At 64.1% G+C, this 16,555-nt stretch overlaps 3 protein-coding genes across 3 annotated transcripts in view; all 3 read right to left on the bottom strand.

Annotated features, from left to right (window-relative positions):
- LINJ_03_0490 (conserved hypothetical protein) overlaps positions 1 to 6,775 on the bottom strand; it is a gene marked incomplete at both ends in the record, with an annotated part of 7,923 nt that extends 1,148 nt beyond the window's left edge. Inside the window, one exon of the mRNA XM_003392144.1 lies at positions 1 to 6,775. This exon is cut by the window's left edge and continues 1,148 nt beyond it. Within this exon, the coding sequence (XP_003392192.1) occupies positions 1 to 6,775 (6,775 nt within the window).
- Positions 6,776 to 9,661: 2,886 nt separating this feature from the next.
- On the bottom strand, positions 9,662 to 11,380 carry LINJ_03_0480 (phosphate-Repressible Phosphate Permease-like protein; the record flags this gene model as incomplete). Its single annotated transcript, XM_003392143.1, has 1 exon — positions 9,662 to 11,380. One exon carries the CDS (start codon positions 11,378 to 11,380, stop codon positions 9,662 to 9,664), a length of 1,719 nt encoding a protein of 572 aa, XP_003392191.1.
- A 1,338-nt stretch (positions 11,381 to 12,718) lies between these two features.
- LINJ_03_0470 (conserved hypothetical protein) lies at positions 12,719 to 15,793 on the bottom strand (the record flags this gene model as incomplete). Its single annotated transcript, XM_003392142.1, has 1 exon — positions 12,719 to 15,793. One exon carries the CDS (start codon positions 15,791 to 15,793, stop codon positions 12,719 to 12,721), a length of 3,075 nt encoding a protein of 1,024 aa, XP_003392190.1.
- Positions 15,794 to 16,555: the final 762 nt, after the last annotated feature.

Raw genomic sequence — 16,555 nt, 5'->3', positions numbered from 1 at the left:
TTGGCGCACTCTGGCTGTGACGCAGCACCGTCGTCGTTGTCTTGGCGGCAAAGGTGGCGCTCGCTGTCGCGCTGCTGCCATCGGCGGCGGTGTCCTCTCTCAGATACCCGGATAGAAGGTAGGCCCGAAAGGCGTCGCTTTCCTCCACCATTAGCGCTGCCGCTGCCTCCTGCGCTGGCGTGAGCGACGGAGTTGTCGTCGTGCGCAAGTCGGATGCAAGAGAGCCTGACGCGGCTGTGGCGGTGCCCGTCGAGGAAGCAGCCGAGCTTGCTGGGGTCGTCGTCACCGCCTGCGCCGTTGCGGACGCGCCAGATCCGGCATGGCGAAGCAACGGCAGTGTCGGCTGGGCCAAGAACTTTTCCAGGCTCGCCAGTAGAAGCCGCTGTGGTGACGTTGCAGATGCTGACGGCGCTGAGCCTGTTGCCGCGACAACCGGGCCATCGCTGTAGCACTGCACCACGCGGCTCACCTGCAGGAGCTCCATCAGCAGCGGCTGCCACGCAGCGTCCTTGCCGCTGATGTACACCTGCGCCGTGCGAAGCGACTCCACGTCGTCGACCGGCGTCGCCGGTGGGTTCGCGTCCGCGTCGCCTGGAAAGCCGCTGGTGGCCACTCTAACAGCTTCCTCGTACACCGTCTTCACTCGAGTCGCATGCAGCCACCGTGCTAAAACGTCTTGCTGGAACAGGGGGTCCGGCGCTGAGCTGGCCCCTCTGCTTGTCGCTCCTGGTGCAGCGACAGCCGACGGCGGCATCATCGACAGAGCCGAAGCGGCTGATTGGGGAGGGGACAGGATGGCCTGCGCCGAGCGCCGTGCCACCTCGCGGTCGTCGCGCATGACGTACGCGGTGATCATGTGCCGATAGTCTGCCAAGTAGTGGCGCACGAAGCCCAAGGCGCTACGCTCCAGCTTCGAGAGCCCCCCTCCATCCGACGCCTCTGCTGCCGCTGCCGGGTCCCCGCCGCTGGAGCGGCTGCCGTCCCGGTCCTTGGCTTTCATCCGCTGAACCTGCGCTTGCTGGTCCAGTAGGTGGGCCCCCGCAGGACACGTCGCACCGTGGAGAGGGCTCGCTTGCAGTTCGCGTTCCCGGTGTTGCTGCAGCTGCTGCAGGCGCACCTGCGCGATGAAGACGATCAGCACCGCACGCATGAACTTCTGAAGAAAGAAGATGACGTCCACATCAGCGCGTGGCCGTGGTGCAGTCACGTCTACCGGTGGCGCCGCTGCCGGTGTTGACGCGCAGGTGGCGGCGAGGGTGGTCGACGTCGAGTCCGCTGCACCACTCATGCGGCCGTTACTCGAACGGTGGGGATTGTCAGCCGACGACCAAGCCGGCGGATGCCCTCCTAGCCCCGACCCAGCCGCATCAGCCTCTTCGCCACTGTCGCAGCCGCTGTTGTCGACCACCTGCTCGACGGCACTGCCCTCCAGCTGTGTCGCACTCGTCCCCATCTCTACCTGCTCGTCCTCCGCAGCGCGGTTGCCCCACCCCACGTGCTGCTGTTTCTGCTGTGCGTCGGCGATGTCACCGCCTCGCTGCATCACATCAGTGCCCACAGCCGCTGACACTGGCAGCAGGGCGGCCGCATGACCGCTGGTGCCGGTGCCCTGGCCGATGGTGCGGTGGCCAAGTTTTGTGAAAGGCGATGGCAGCGGGGCCCCGACCCCGTGCAGGGAGGGCGCCGGGTAGAATAATTGGGCGGCCTTCTTGCGCGGGTAGCCGTCGCTGTACAGGATCACGTCGCTTCTGCTCACGGAAGAGGCGAAGGTGAGACTGCTGCTGGCAGGTGGGTTTGCCTCTGCATGTGACACCGGCACCGCCTCTCCCAATGCCTGCACGCCAGTTGGCGCTGCGGCGGTCGCGTCGGCGGTCGCGTCGGCGGTCGGGGTGGGATGCGCATCCCTGTGTCTGCCAAACAGCTCCGCCGCAGCTGAGGTGGCGCCGGCGCGGCGCGCGGTGCTGCTGCGGAACGTGTCGCTTGGGTACGCCACCCGGGAGCGGCGACGCGACGAGCGCCGCTGCCGACTCAGGTACAGCGTCGGAGGCTGTATTTCCTCGTTGAGCCACCACTGCTGCCGCTTAAGCACCGCTGCTGAGGCCGCCGCCGAGCACGTCACAAGAGTGTTGCTACCGAGGCCCTTCACCTGACCAGAGGACCCGCCCACGCGGCCTCCCAAATCCGTCGTCCATGTCCCATGCCTGCCTTCTGCGTGGCCCTTCTTGGTGCCGCTCGCCCCACGATCGCGAGACTTCGTTGCAGAGCGGCGTGTCTGGCGCTGCTGTTGCTGCCGCTCCTGCTGTGACGATGATGGCGCCGTGGTGACCCCGCCAAAGTAGTATACCTCCTCCCAGGCATCCATCTCCTCCGCGGCCGAGAGCTCTGGCGGCCACTCGGGCACGACCGCTGGCAGCTGCAGCGGTCGCTGCCGCTGCATCAGGCCCACGGCCGCCGTTGCTGTGGTCGCTGTCGAGCTGTTGTTCATCGTTGTTGTTGCCGTAATCGTGCTCGCCGCTGCCGACGCCGCGGTGGAGGCGACCCCGCCGCTGCTGCCGGAGGTGAGGCTCGCGCGCTGTGGTTGACGAAGCGCCGCTGCCCAGGAAACACGCGGGGCGCTGGGCGATGACGTTGGTGGCGCTTCTCCTGCTGCTGCTGCTGCTGCTGCGGTGTTGGTGCAGCCGCCACGACTCGTACCGAGAGAGGGGCGCGAGAGCACAGGCATATGCTGCGCTGCCGTCGCTGCAGCAGGCGACAACATCGTGTATGGCGACGTGGCGCTGCTGCTGTGCATCGATGCTGCTGGACTGGACTTGTTCCCGCTAACACTGACCTCTGATACAGCGGCACCTGCTGCAGCAGCGCTGCTGCCGACACCCGGCCCCACGCGACGAAGCGTTCGTGCTCTCGCCAGCTGCTGCTCGTGCCGCGACGCCTCGTAGCGTGCCAGCAGCTCCAGCCCCCACGGCTGGTAGTACAAGGCGGACAGCGGCCGCTCTCGCACCCACTGCGGCAGCTCCACAGGCGTCACGGACCCGGCTGCGGATGCCGGTGCACTCAACTGCCGATGATGCGCCTCTGCTGATGTGTCTGCCGTTGTGATCATTGAAGCATCAGCCCGACTAGGACCGCCGACTTCGTCACCGAAGTCGCCAGGCCCGCCATCGCTGCTGCTCCCAGCAGAAGTAAAGGACCTCGGTGTCGGGGCTGCGGCTGCTGCCGATGGTGGAGCTGCCGCAACGCCTGACCACGATGAGTTGAGCAGGTCTGTGGCGGTTTCGCGGCTTCGCAGCGACTGCGGCAGCGTCAAGAGCTGCGGCGTCTGCTCTGCTTCTCCGGGGTTTCGGGGTGCCATGGGGGACAAGACGTTGGGGCCTGTGAAGCCGCGCTGCTGCCGCTGTGCCTGTCCCGGCGTCAGCACGCCGGCAGCGGTACCGCCCCCATTCCCGCTCTTCGCGCGTGCCGCCTCTGCAAACGTGCTTGGGCGAGGGGAGGCGGCGACACCGCGCGGCTGAATCGCCGGGGACGTCGCTGATGCTGTCGTCGCGGGCAACGCGGAGGAGACGGCGGTGGCTGTCGCGCTGTGTTCTGCGATGGGTCTCGCCGTGGAGCCGGAAAGCAACGACATCGCTGCGCGGTGCTGCAGCTGCAGCAGCAGTTCCTGCGCCTCCGCGGTCGGTGCGGTGTACAGGCTCGCCGCCTTTGGCCCTTCCGTGATGCTGGGCACGTAGACACGCATTATACGCCGCCTCCGCGTGCATGTCGCTTTCCGTCTGCGACGCGCGTTCTTGCCACCTTTGGTGGCCGAATAGGGCGAGGCGTAGCCGACACCGCCGAAGCTGCTGCCGTTGAAGTGTGGGTTGTGGTTCGCCACACTACTACCGACGCCGGTGGCGAGGGTAGTGCGCGGGGTCGCGCGTCCGCTCAAGGTGCTCGACCACACCCGGCTGAAGGACATGGAGCTGATGCTGACCGTCGGCGAGGCCGGAAACGAGCTCGACGGCCGGACGCCGCCGCTGCCGCTGGCGCCGCGACGGCTCAAGGCCCATTCCACGTCCTCTTCATTCTCTTCGTCACTATCGTCGTCGTCGTCATCACGCGCGGTGGCGGGCGAGCTCCCTCTACTGTCGTGGCTGGTGCGACCACCGCCAGTGTGCAACAACAGTGGCGACCGCCTTTGTGCCGAAGAGGACACGATGGGCCCACGCAGCTGATCGGCGGCTCGCAGCATCATCATCGACGGTTGCTGTGGCTGCGAGGGCGACGGACGCGATGAGTGAGGGGTAGGGTACAACATCCAAGGGGTCACTGCGGTAGCACCGATCCCGCCCCTCGCCTCCTCGTTATCGCTGCCACCGCCGCTGTCAAGGTTGTCGAGGGAGAAGGTGGAGGAGGTACAGGGGCGCAGGCGAAGCCCGCTGCAGCCAAGCAGGCGCTGGGGCTGCTGAAGGCCACGGCGCGCCTGCGACGCGGAGGAAGATGCCGGCGGAGAGGGCGGCAACGACGATGACCACATGCCCGAGACGGCTGCTGCGTGGCTGCGGTGTGCTGCCAGCGGCAGTGGCGGGCTTCTCGGTGACGTCACCGTTGCGCCGCTGCACGAGAGCTGACAGCGCTGCTGCTCTTCCTCGCAATCCTCATCGGTGGCGTTCTCGTTGACGGTCGTCGTCGCGGCAGTGGTGGCAAAGGACAGGACAGACGGCGCCGGCGAGTAGAAGAACGTCTTGTTCGTCGCCGCACGACGGCAGGGGTAATGGTGGGGCTGGGATTGCTGCTGCTGTTGCTGCTGGAGGTGCTGCTGAAGGCGGGTGGCTGACAAGGCCGGTGGTTGCTGCTGCTGCTGGCGAAGGAGAAGCTGCTGCTGCTGGCGAAGGAGAAGCTGCTGCTGGTGCTTGTGCTCCTCCAACTTGCGCTGAAACTCTTCCAGCGAGGGGAGGTACTGCGCGTGGAAGATGGAGGAGGATACGTAGGCGGAGTTGGGTGCCGCTGCTGGCGTGCCCGCAGACGTTTTCGGTTTGCGCACCAGCGCCCCGTCACTATGACTGTGCGGGAGGCCTCTGCCAACCCCGTGCACGAATGCCGGGGGCGGGGCCTGCCCACGGACAAGCGACGTCAGCTGCTGTGGCTGCTGTCGCTCTCGAGCGGTGTCGTCGCCAAGCACTAAAGTCGCACCGTTACGCTGACTTCCCACGACGGCTCTCACACCGCCGCCAGACCCGCGAAAAAGGTATTGCGACCAGGTGAGCGGCACGGTGGAGACAGCACCTGACGTCCCGGACACCGCGACGCTCGTCGTGAGCGACGACGACGACGACTCCGGCGGCGGTGACAGGGAGCGTGGGTTGGGGGCGATATCCGTGACAGCAGCAGGGCTGTCACGTGTGTGGTATGCCTCTTGTGCATATGCACCGCTTGTGTGCATCTTCGACGAGACGCTCGATGCGTCGCCGCGCTTATCGGCCTTTAGAGATTGCAGCTTGCCCGCTGAAGATGCCCCACCCACCGTTGCCGCGCTATCCACGCTGCTCTGGGCAGCGCACTTCACGGTCAAACCCTCTTGCCCTGCTTCCGCGTTCGCTTCCTCTTCGTTCATATCGCTACTAGGCGACGCAGGGGCGGCAGCCAGTGCTGTCGATGTGGCGAGTTCTTCGGCTGTGGGAGATGGCACCTCCGCAAGAGGTTCGGCGCCTGGGAGGTGCAGCGGGCACGGCGCGTGTGGGAGTAGCAACCGCAGGAGGTCCACGTTCCACGTCAGGGATGATAAGATGTACGTCACGTCATCCCGGGGAAGAAGCCACGCGGATGCTGGGGGCAACGGCGCTGAGGGTGAGAGTGCTGGCGATGAAGGCGTTGCCGCTGGCGCAGACAACGTCTGCGACGCTGCGCCACAGGTCTCGATGGCAATGGAGACTCCAAGAGCGGCGCGACTGCTGTTGGCCTTGCTGCCGGGCATCTGGGGCGAGAAGACTGGAGACGCTGCGGGAGACTTGAACGTGCTCGGTGGCGTTGTCGATGGCGCCAGTGATGGTGGCATTGCGGCGTCGGAGGCTGCGGTGTGGGCGACAGCAGCAGCGCCACGGGTGGTGCTCTCCGACAGCGGCGACACACTCTTCTGAAAATCGTGCGAGGTGGGATTGCCCATGCAAGAGGAGGGGGTGCAGTGGGCAGACGGAGAGCTGCCAGCCGCACCAGACGGCTTTGGCACAGTCGCGGATCTCTTGACGAGCACTGCCGCCCCATCCATCTTGGTTGATGAGGCCGACAGCGCGGCAAGCGTATCCATGGTCGCCGTTTTTGGATAAGCGCCGAAGGGGCTGCTGCTGCTCGCGGGAGGCAATGCCACAGACGCTGCAGTGAGTCCAGAACCGCCGTTGGCACTGACGTTGCCGGCCTTCCACTTTTCCATCGTTGTTGCATGTCGCTGCAAGCGGGCCAGCACCTTCGATGAAGGGATATACATGGACGCCGACGCGTGATTCTCCATTTTTCCTGCAAGCTGCTGCGCAGCTTGGGCGTGCGTGTCCCCGCGCGTGTAGAAGGTTGCACGGACGAGAACGCCTCTCGCCCTGCCCGTGCTTGCTTTGGTTGTCTTTCTCGCGCGCTCGGTGTTCTGAGGAGCGGGGCGGCCGGGCGGCAGGGGCTGCAGCCACACAGCGGGGAGAAGGAAGAAGAGAAGGACTTCGGCCGTTTCTCCGGCGCGTGCGAGACGAGTAAGCGAGTGTTTGTGGATGCGTGGCACATACGGGCAAGCAAAGGAGAGGAGGGCAACGGATAGCATGGATGGGCATCATCACATATGCGGGAGGAGTACCGCGAGCAACTCTGTAGCAGCGAGAGATGGGGACGAGAACGAGAGAAGGGCGGAGCGGTTGTGCATCCTCCCCCCTCCCGCCTCGCAGCTGCTCACGTTGATATTCGCGTCTACTCCCCTCCACCGCCTACTGGCAGCGATCCACACCGCCTCCACTTTTCGCGCGAGTCTTTCCTGGTGCGCGTATGTGTTGTACGCCCCTTTCGCCTCCTGCCATCGCCATCAGGGCGAGAGCGGAGAAGGGCGAGCCTGCCTGCCTGCCTGCCTGCCTGCCTGCCTGCCTGCTGGCTTTGCTCCGCTCTGCGGCTTTCGTTCTTCGTGTTTTTTTTTTCCGGCGTTACGGAAGACCTTTCAAATGTGGGCGGCAGCACTGTTGAGCGCTCGTCGCATCGTGTCGCGGACGCTGTTGTGCTCACTAGAGCATGAGGCGGTGAGGGAGAGACGTCCCTCGCTTCGCGGAGGCGACGCCACAACGAGAAGGCAAGTCGAACAACACGCATCAGAAAAAAAGCGTTTCAGAGAAAGAGGGAGAGGGTGGTGGTGGTGGGGGGGTGGGTGGGCACATGGTCGCGGAGGCAGCCATGCGTACCAACCGCTTATACACACACCCACACACCCACAGACCCGCACGCCCGACCGCAGACGCAGTGTGAGGGAGTGCGAGAGAGCCGATAGCGAGCACCCCCCTCTCTCCCTCCCCCTCACGCATGGCCCCCTTTTTTTCACGCTCCTCGTTATACCTTAGCAGCAGACAAAGCCAGGAGGAGGAATGGTGTGCGCGTGTGTGGGAGGGGGAAAGAGGGATGGGGTGTGGCGCTGCCACACCACAGCGGATGCTCCATTCTCTTACTCCGCTTCTTGTAGCGTCTCGCTCGATCGTCGCCGAGGAAAGCGCGCTTCAGCACACTAATAAAAACAAAACGACAAGAGAGGGCGGGAGGGAGGGACATGCCCTTCGATCGCGTTTTGCTGGTCGGCGATCTCAGCAGCAACAGTGGACAGGGACGAGCCGAACAGCACACACACGATCGTCCTTTCTCTCTCTATGTATGTAAATGTAAATATAAATACGCCTCGGCGCCTGTGTGTGTGTGTGTGTGTGCTTCGCATCATCACCATTACGCATGCGAGGCACACACACACACATACACGTACACACCCTCATCCCACCCCGTATTCACCAACGCCCATATCAGTGCTGACAACATCATGCACAGCATCCTCTCGCGTTCGCGCAGCGACGACAAGCACAGGGAAGAGGAGCGGTGTGCGTGTGCGTGTGCTCGGTGGAGGGTGGCGAGAGAGGGGGCATGAGGCGAGTGCAGCGCGCTGATCGATGCACACAGACAAGACGAAGAACTCAGGAAGAGACGGGCAGCAGCGACACGACCGTCGGCGCAACACATCCTCTTCGTCGGCGAGGAGGAGGAGGACGAAATCGATGGACACAGACACCGCTGCACAGACAGCGGGCAGAGAACGTACCAAACAAACAAAGTAAACAAGAGAGAGAGAGACGGACACACGCACACGCACACACGCACACGCACACGCACACACGCACACGCACACGCACACACGCACACGCACACACGCACACACGCACACGCACACGCACACACGCACACGCACACGCACACACGCACACGCACACGCACACACGCACACGCACACGCACACGCACACACGCACCCGAGCGTGTGCACTGACCCGTTCTGTTAAAGGGTTACGTTGCCTTGCCCAGCACACAGGGTCAAGCTCTGTCGAGCACCCTTCAACCTCTCTTTCCAGGACACATCTACCCCCACCCCCCCACACACACAAACACGTGCGCACGCCACAGGATAAGGTGGGAGGGGGGGGTGGCTGGTATTCTACCAGTACGTCTCTCACCGTGTTTCAGGAAGGCGTGACGAGGGCCCAGTCGCCCGTGAGAAAACTGGATGGGGAAGCCGTCGTGCAAGTGGTGGGGAGGAGGAGGAGCAGGAGGGGGGGGCGAGGCAGGAGAGGAGAGGGTTGTGCATGCGTATATGTAGGCACGCGCGCGCGCGACAGCGGAGAAGAAGGGGAAGGGGGCCCGGATAATGTGATTGCTGCACGGACGACGCGTTCGAGAGTCACATGCAGCCGCGGGTGTGCAGTGCTCTTAAGGATGGCGCGCGCATCGTCTACAGGGTTGATGGGGGTAACAGACAGAGACAGAGACAAGGACCGCGATTTAGGTAGATCCGCAACAGAAAAGAACAGGCACGAAGAGCGACGAAATCAAAACAGAAAAAGAGGTTTAGCGTGAGAGTAACGCATCCACTTCCCTCCCACACACGCACACGCACACGCACGCACACACACACACACACACGTGTGCCAGTGGTCAAGGAGAAGGCAACGCTGACGCATCCACGGAGGAATCACGCGACCAAAAAAGCGAACAATACAAAGGAAACCGTGAAGCACTTGTGTGTGTGTGTGTGTGGTGGCGCACACACACAAGACGGCAACACGGCGGGGAAAACAGCAGCGGAAGGAGAGATCCATTGCTTGTCCGGAGGAGAGCACAGCGCCAACGCGGGTGACGAGGGCGCGGGGAGAGGGGCGGCGGCGGGAGGGTAGGCGCTTCTTCGACACAAGACGCCGTCTTCCTCACACCGCCTTCCCATGCCCTCTCCTCCGCCTCGCTGCCCGCGGAACGTGCCCCCTCACTGGCACGCACGCACGGACACCGATGCGACCAGGCCGTTATTTGATATTGCTAGTGGCAGCAGCGGCAACGACAGCGAAGCGTCTTGCAGCGAACAGGTGTGTGTGCGTGCGCGTGCGGAGGGGTGCGCTGGCCAAGCGTCTTTGCGCGCCACATTAGCGGCTGCCACGCGGCACCGGTGCGGTGATGCCCTGCGCGAAGAAGCAGGCGGAAATGATGGCGGTGACGATCAGCGTGAAGACCCAGCCGACGTACATCTTCAGCACCAGAGCCCAACGCACACGGCGGAAGCCGACGTCGACCATGGAGATGGCCAACACGGCGCCAGTGATGCAGTGCGTGGATGATACAGGGATGCCGTAGGTGGACGCCAGCGACACGACGAGCGCCGTAGCCACCTCAGCTGCGCAGCCGCGCACCGGCGTCAGCACCGCCAGTTTCTCGCCCAGCAACCGCATGATGGGCAGCCCGAAGGTGGCCAGCCCGACCACGATGCCAGCACCGCCGAGACACAACAGCCACACCTCAACGTTCGCCGCGCTCGCCACGTTGCCGGTTCTATACACCTGGTAGATGGCAGCGTAGGGGCCGATGGCGTTGCTGACATCGTTGGAGCCGTGCGCCAGCGACGTGCAGGCGGCAGTGACGACCTGCAGCATGCGGAACATGTACTCGGCGCGCGGGTCGAACATGCGCACGCCGCTCTCGTCGTACTTCAGGTAGTTGAATTTCGGATCAATCGCGGTCACGTGGACCGCATCGACCTCGTCGCTACCGCCCTGCGCGCCGTTGGCGTTCTCGTCGAAGGGGCTATCCACATCCGAGGATTCGTCGCGCACGACGGCGCCGTACACCAGGCGTGACGCAAGACCAAGCTTCTTCGCTGCGCGTGCGTCCTCAGCCTCGTTGCTGCCCTCCTCGGCGGGCTCGGTCTTCACAACGTTGGCCGGCGCCTCGCGCTCCTTGCGGCGCTGCTTTTCCGCCATGAGGTACTCGCCCGCCTGCCTCCTTGTCTGGAAGGTGCGGATGCTCGACACGCGCGCACCCATCATCTTCATACGCATCGCCTCCACGGCATCGCAGCCCTCCTCCGCGCCGCACTTCTCACCAGAGACGCGAATGGACTCGATGCGGCGCTTCATCACAGGGATCAGCCCCAGCGACAGCACCGCCACGCTGGCGGCCACGGCGATCGCCATCCAAGCGGCGTGCCCGGACGACCACGACAGTCGGTTACTCGCAGCGTTGAGGAAGATGAAGATGAACTCGAGGAAGAAGACGATGAGCACGATGACGGGCATGAGGTAGGGCGCGAGGCGGACGGCGAAGGTGCGCTCGAGGATCAGGAAGCGGGCCATGCTGTATAAGACGGCGGCGGCGAGGCCGGCCAGCAGGGGCGAGATGAACCACGAGACGACAATGGGCACGAAGCCGGAGACGTAGGGGAAGGCTTGCTTGCGGCCGGCCCACACAACCGCGTCGCCGCCGCCGTACACCAGCGCGAAGCCGATGATGCCGCCGGCGACGGCGTGGTGCGACGACACGGGCAGGTTGGCGAGCGTGGCGACCAGGAGCCAGATGAAAGTCGCGCCGAGCGTGCAGAGAAATCCGTACATGAGCACGTAGGGGTCGTCCTCGAAGGTGGACAGCTTGGCGATGCCGCTGGACATGGTGGTAGCCACTTCGCTACCGAGCCCGACGGCCCCGGAGAACTCACAGACGGCGGCGATGACGACGATCTGCAGCATCGTGAGAACGCGCGAGCCGTAGCTGGTGCCGAAGGCGTTGGCGAGGTCGTTGGCGCCGTTGCCGCACGCCACGAGGAAGCCCACGAAGCCGCCCACGACGGCGATCCACAGATACGGGTGGATCATCGTTGCTGAGGTGGTTGGAGAGGAGAGGGCGAAGAGAGAGAAGACAGGGGTGTGGACGTGGGTGTGGGTTGGAGAATCCCCTTGCCTGTGCGGGGCGTTGTGGAGGAGAGGTCTGCCGTATGGGGACGGTGGTGGCGGTGGGGGTGGGGGGGGGGCGGAGATCGACGAAGAGAACGGGCCGCTGGAGCAACGGCAACGCGAGCGACGCTATGTGGGCAAGCTTTTAACGAAGAGATGGAGGAAAGGCTGTTAGGAGTTGAAACAAAAGAGGGCGCTGTTGCGGTCGGTTGATGGCGGAGCAGAGGTGGGCGGGGTGGGGGGGGAGGGTGAGCCACTGAGGCCGCATGATGTCCGAGACAGCGTCAGGAACGGCAGCGGCGTGGGCGAGTGCGAGATGCGGCGACGAATTCGGAGATGGAGATGGAGGCAGAGGGAGAGGAAAAAGGGAGGGGGATGGCATGCCACCTACGCAGGAGTGCGTGAGGGATGCCCGAAGCACGAGCGATGTGCGACGATGCGGACATACGGCGGCTGTCAAGTGATGTGATGTGCATGTATGTGTGCGTGTGGTTGTGTTCTGCGCGGAGGTACTGATGCCGCGGCGAGGCGCCCGCAGGTATGGGAAGCGTGTGCACCGATTTCTCTTGTTGATCGTTCAAACACGGACATGGTTGCTCGGCACACCGGCGCGTACGACATGAAAAGGCAAAGGCACGTGCACGCACGCCGCCTGGCGGATGCGAGGCGGCGACATGCTGCAGCGCATGTGAGGGACCAGAAGTGGTCGTCCGCAGAGAACACACACACACACACACATACACACAGGAGTTGAATCGAGAAGCGGCAAGCCGCTGAAAGCGAAATAAAGCGGATGAAGCTAAAACTCGAGAGAGCCCGACGAGAGGCAGGAGGGGTCGCGGGGGCGCGCGCTGGCGGTGTCCGTGATGGACGGTCTGGTGTGCAGTAGCAGCGGCAACGCGCGGGGCTGCCCGGTGTGCCGGCGCTCACAGGTGTGCGAAAAGGACGGGGGGGCGTGTGCGGGGGAGAAGGGACAAAAACAGCGGAGCGACGCAACGTGGCACCAAGCGTCCCATGAAGGACGCAGCAGCGGGCCCCGTGCACGCACATACAGAGGCGGCAAGGAGGGACAGAAGGCGGGGGGGGGCAGGCGGGCAGGCTGCGGCGGTGAAAGATCGGAAGTGGCGGGGAAGGGGTGACAATGATGAACGCAGGGCAAGAGCGGGGCACCGCTTTCTGCGCCGACCTCCCCTGTGATCCCCCCACCATCGCCACCACTCAGCTTGGCTCACACACTGATCATGCATAGACGATGACGCGTTAGGGTGCACGCGGGGGCAGCCCAGCCGGCGGCAGCGGCGGTGCCATGTAGACGGCGCGCGTGTCCTGGCTACGGTACAGCGAGCTGGGACGCTGTGACACGCGCGCCGAAGTCATCCGCGTTGACGCCGGCGACGACTGTTGCTGCTGCTGGCGGGTGCGCTGCTGCTGCTGCTGCTGCAGGTGCTGCGAGGCAACGTAGGCGTTGTTGCGCGCATGGTGCAGCAACCAGCTGTTCAGCACAATATCATCCCACATGACGAGGGAGATGAGAAGCATGTACACGTACACGGTCCAGTGATCGTGGCCGCTGATGAGGAGGCGGCGCAGGTAGTACACCTGCCAGGCCCAGTTCACTGCGCAGCAGAGGGCGTAGACGACGAGCGCCACGAACGACAGCACCCGCGCCACGTTCACGGAGACGCCGAGGAAGCGGGAGGCCAAGAGCACATTCACACAGTAGGCGAAGGACGAGAAGGCCGCGTAGACGACGACGCAGCGGCACACGTTCTCGTGCTGGTAGTTGTTCATGATGCTGAAGTAGTTGAAGAGCACGACGCAGGCGTGATGGATCCACGTTGACCACCGCATGCGCCGCACAATGACCATGGATATAAAGTCGGGGATCGTGTAGATGCAGCCGAGATTGCGCAGGATGTTGCTCTCCCACTCCTCGAAGACTATGATCTTGACGAGATGCACGCACGCGAACGGCGTGATGGAGATGAGGATGCCCGCCTTGATGAGGTTGCCGATGATGTAGAACTTCTTATCCTGCGACGCGATGCGGCGAAACGAGTCAGAGAATCGCTCGAGGAAGTAGTAGATCATGTAGTACGAGGCGAAGATCATGTAGCTGCCGATCAGGAAGAGGCCGAGGTGATCACGGGTGTCAAGCACGTGCTGCTGAAGGAAGTACACAACAATGATGTTGAAGGCCGCCGTCAGCGCCGACACGATGATGGCGGGCTCGAGGCTGAGGCTCATGTCGGAGACGTAGGCGCGCACAAAGGAGGTGGAGCTGTAGGACGGCAGACTGGAAAGAGCGCTGAGGCCGCTGGCGATGCCGCCGCTGAGCGCACCGCCAGCTCCGCCGCCTCCACTGATGTTGGTGCCGCTGTGAGTTTGGTGGTGCAAGGTTGCCGCGCCCTCGGCGAGGGTGGCGGCCCCACTCGCCGCTGCGGCTCGGTGCTGCCCCCTGCTGGCCTCGCCGAGCGTCATAGGATTGTACAATGTGGCAGCTGTTGTGAAGGTGTGCTGCTGCGGGGAAAAGCTGGCCGCTGTTACCGTCGCTGCTGCTGCACCGAAGCCCACGCAAGTGCTGTCACCGTGAACACGAACGCGGCTCATGCCCCTGTAAGGAGGCCGGTGGAGCACGTTCTCCCCGAGCCTCAGCCCAGCCGCGGCAGCTGAGTCTCGAGCAGCGTCGTCAGAGGGGCCGATCACGTACGAGGAAGGACAGTCACCGGGATGGCGCCCCCTGAGCTCTTGCGGCCCTCTTTCACTGGCCTTGCCAAGCGCCGCTGCTGTCCCAGCGGCGTGGGGAGCGGTAAAGGGGTCCCGCAGAAGACCAGACGGGGCACGCCGGCCATCAGTGGACAGGAGCGGCCGGCGTGAATCATGCAGTGCGTCCGAGCCACTACCACTTCCTCGCTTCTCGGTCGCTGCCGCGGTCTCCGCAAGTGTGCTGCCGCCGCTGCCGTCCGCGCTCCCACTGCTGCACCTGCTTTTCATGCGATTGAAGGCGTGGCATGCGCAGCAAGTCGACGCGAAGGTCGACGACGACGACGCCGCAGCGTGTGACGGCGGTGGCGGATACAATGGGGTGGCCGCTGCAGCTGCCGACTGCTTGCGCATGTAGTACGCCTTGATTAGCTGAAGGAGCTCACCGTCGAGCTCATCCATCAGCGGCGGCATGTATGGACCATCCTCCGCCTCTAAGGCTTGTCGTGCTGGCGGTGACGTTGCCGCTGTGACTGCCGCGGACGAGCGCAGTAGAGGCGCCGGCGGCGCCTGGGCATCGAAGGTGGCGGTCGGAGTGGACTTTGCTGCCACTCCTTGGCTCATCGATGCAACTCCACCTGAGCTCCCGTGATCGCCGGCGCCATGCTCGCCACCGCCTCTGCCGTGGTCACTTTCAACACTCCACCCTTGCCGTCGTGCGGATGATGGTGAGGACGCACACGCGGAGGCGGGCCGCGACGGAGACAGTGTCGGCGAGCACACACCCGCGTCAGTATTGCCTCCGTAGTCGTCACGCTTATCCGATCGCTTCGCCTTGGCCTCGACAGACGCGCGTGCTTGTCCGGCGACGCCGTCGCTGTGACCGCTGCCTGCATCGTTGTCACGGCTGCTGCTTACGATTGGCGCCGCGGCGTTACACCCCTCAGAACTGGAAGTCGGCTCAGCGTCGTCGGCGCCGTGTAGGCACGCGGAGGCCGCTGTTTGCGGGTGCGATGGCGCTCCGGCGACATGGCGGTCACCTGCTTCACTGCCCTCCTCATCACTGACAACGCTCCGCTCACCTGACGGCTCGCCCTCGTCTCGATGATGGCTCTCATCGACTGAGGTGTCCCGTCCACAAGGTTGGCAAGACGCCGTCGACGATGCTGAGGACAAAGACGCACAGGCTGAGGGCCATGCGGCGACGGCTCTTCGCCCACCCGGTGGCGCCGTCGATACGGCTGCCTTTGCTGAGAATCGGTAAAGATCGGCTGCGACGTCGCTCCAGGTGATGTCGGTCACCGGGCTCTGATAAAGGAGCGCCGGGGTGCTGCAGTACAGGTCCAGCTCATCCACCACGATATCTTCCTCGTCTTCTTCGACATCGTCCTTTCCGTCAGCGCGCTTTTCAAGGGCTGAGCCATCACCATCAGCGCTGCTGCTGCCGCCGCTGCGACGTGTATACGGTGGTTGTGCGCACTGGTCGCTAATATGGCTGTTGCTACAGCTCTCCTTGCCTTCGTCTCTACGCGCACGCGGAGTCGTGCTGTCTGCGTGCACCGCTGCGACGACGTCCACTTGCACTGCATTCGATGCCGTCGCTGCCACCCTTGTCTGTCCGCACACCTCCATAGGAACTACAGAAGTGGCGACGGTGGCCGTCGGGGGTTCTGCACCCGACCTTGCCGGGGATGATAATGAAGCGGCGTTGCAGCCGGCCGTGGTGAGAGACGTTGCAGGCCGCATAGCGTGGGAGGGGGTGGGGCGCGATGTCGGATGGGAAAGCTGCACACGTCAAGAACGGCGTGTGCGTGTGTGTGTGTGTGCGTGTGTGTGTGCTTGTGTGTGAGGCATCCGCGCGTGTATGCGGGTTGCCGTCACAGCGACACAAGGTGCCGCTTTCTCGCCACGTTGGCCCGTCCCGTCCGTCGACCCCTCCCCCTTTCTTCGTCGAACACACGCACACACGCCCTTGCCTTTGTTTCTGCTCTCTGTTGTGCTGCCGCGTTGTATGCGCTCGCGTACGCATCCCCCGGGTGGCGGGAGGAGGAGGAGGAGGATGAGGAGGAGGGGAAGGGCGAAGGACACAAGAAGGAGGAAGAGTGGAGGAGATGATGTAGTGCGAGGGCGGGACAGGCGTGGGGAATGGATAAGCACTCGCGGGCGCTGTCTCCTCCGCGAGTGTGGAGGTTGGTGGCGCTCCCCCCCCACAGACACACACACACCACCGAAGGAAGGCGTGCAGAGGAGAGAGACAGAGGGGAGATGCGCCGCAGCCACGCGATCGCCAACACGCGGGGTCCGGAGAGAAAGAGCGACGCCGGTGCGCGGTGTGTTGCGTGGGTGGATGCCGGGCCATGCGCACCTCATACGCTTCTTTCGTTCGTTGTTGTT

This window comes from Leishmania infantum, chromosome 3, assembly GCF_000002875.2.
Source record: "Leishmania infantum JPCM5 genome chromosome 3".
Classification (NCBI taxonomy): Eukaryota; Euglenozoa; class Kinetoplastea; order Trypanosomatida; family Trypanosomatidae; genus Leishmania; species Leishmania infantum.
This window is presented reverse-complemented; position numbering and strand designations above follow the sequence as displayed.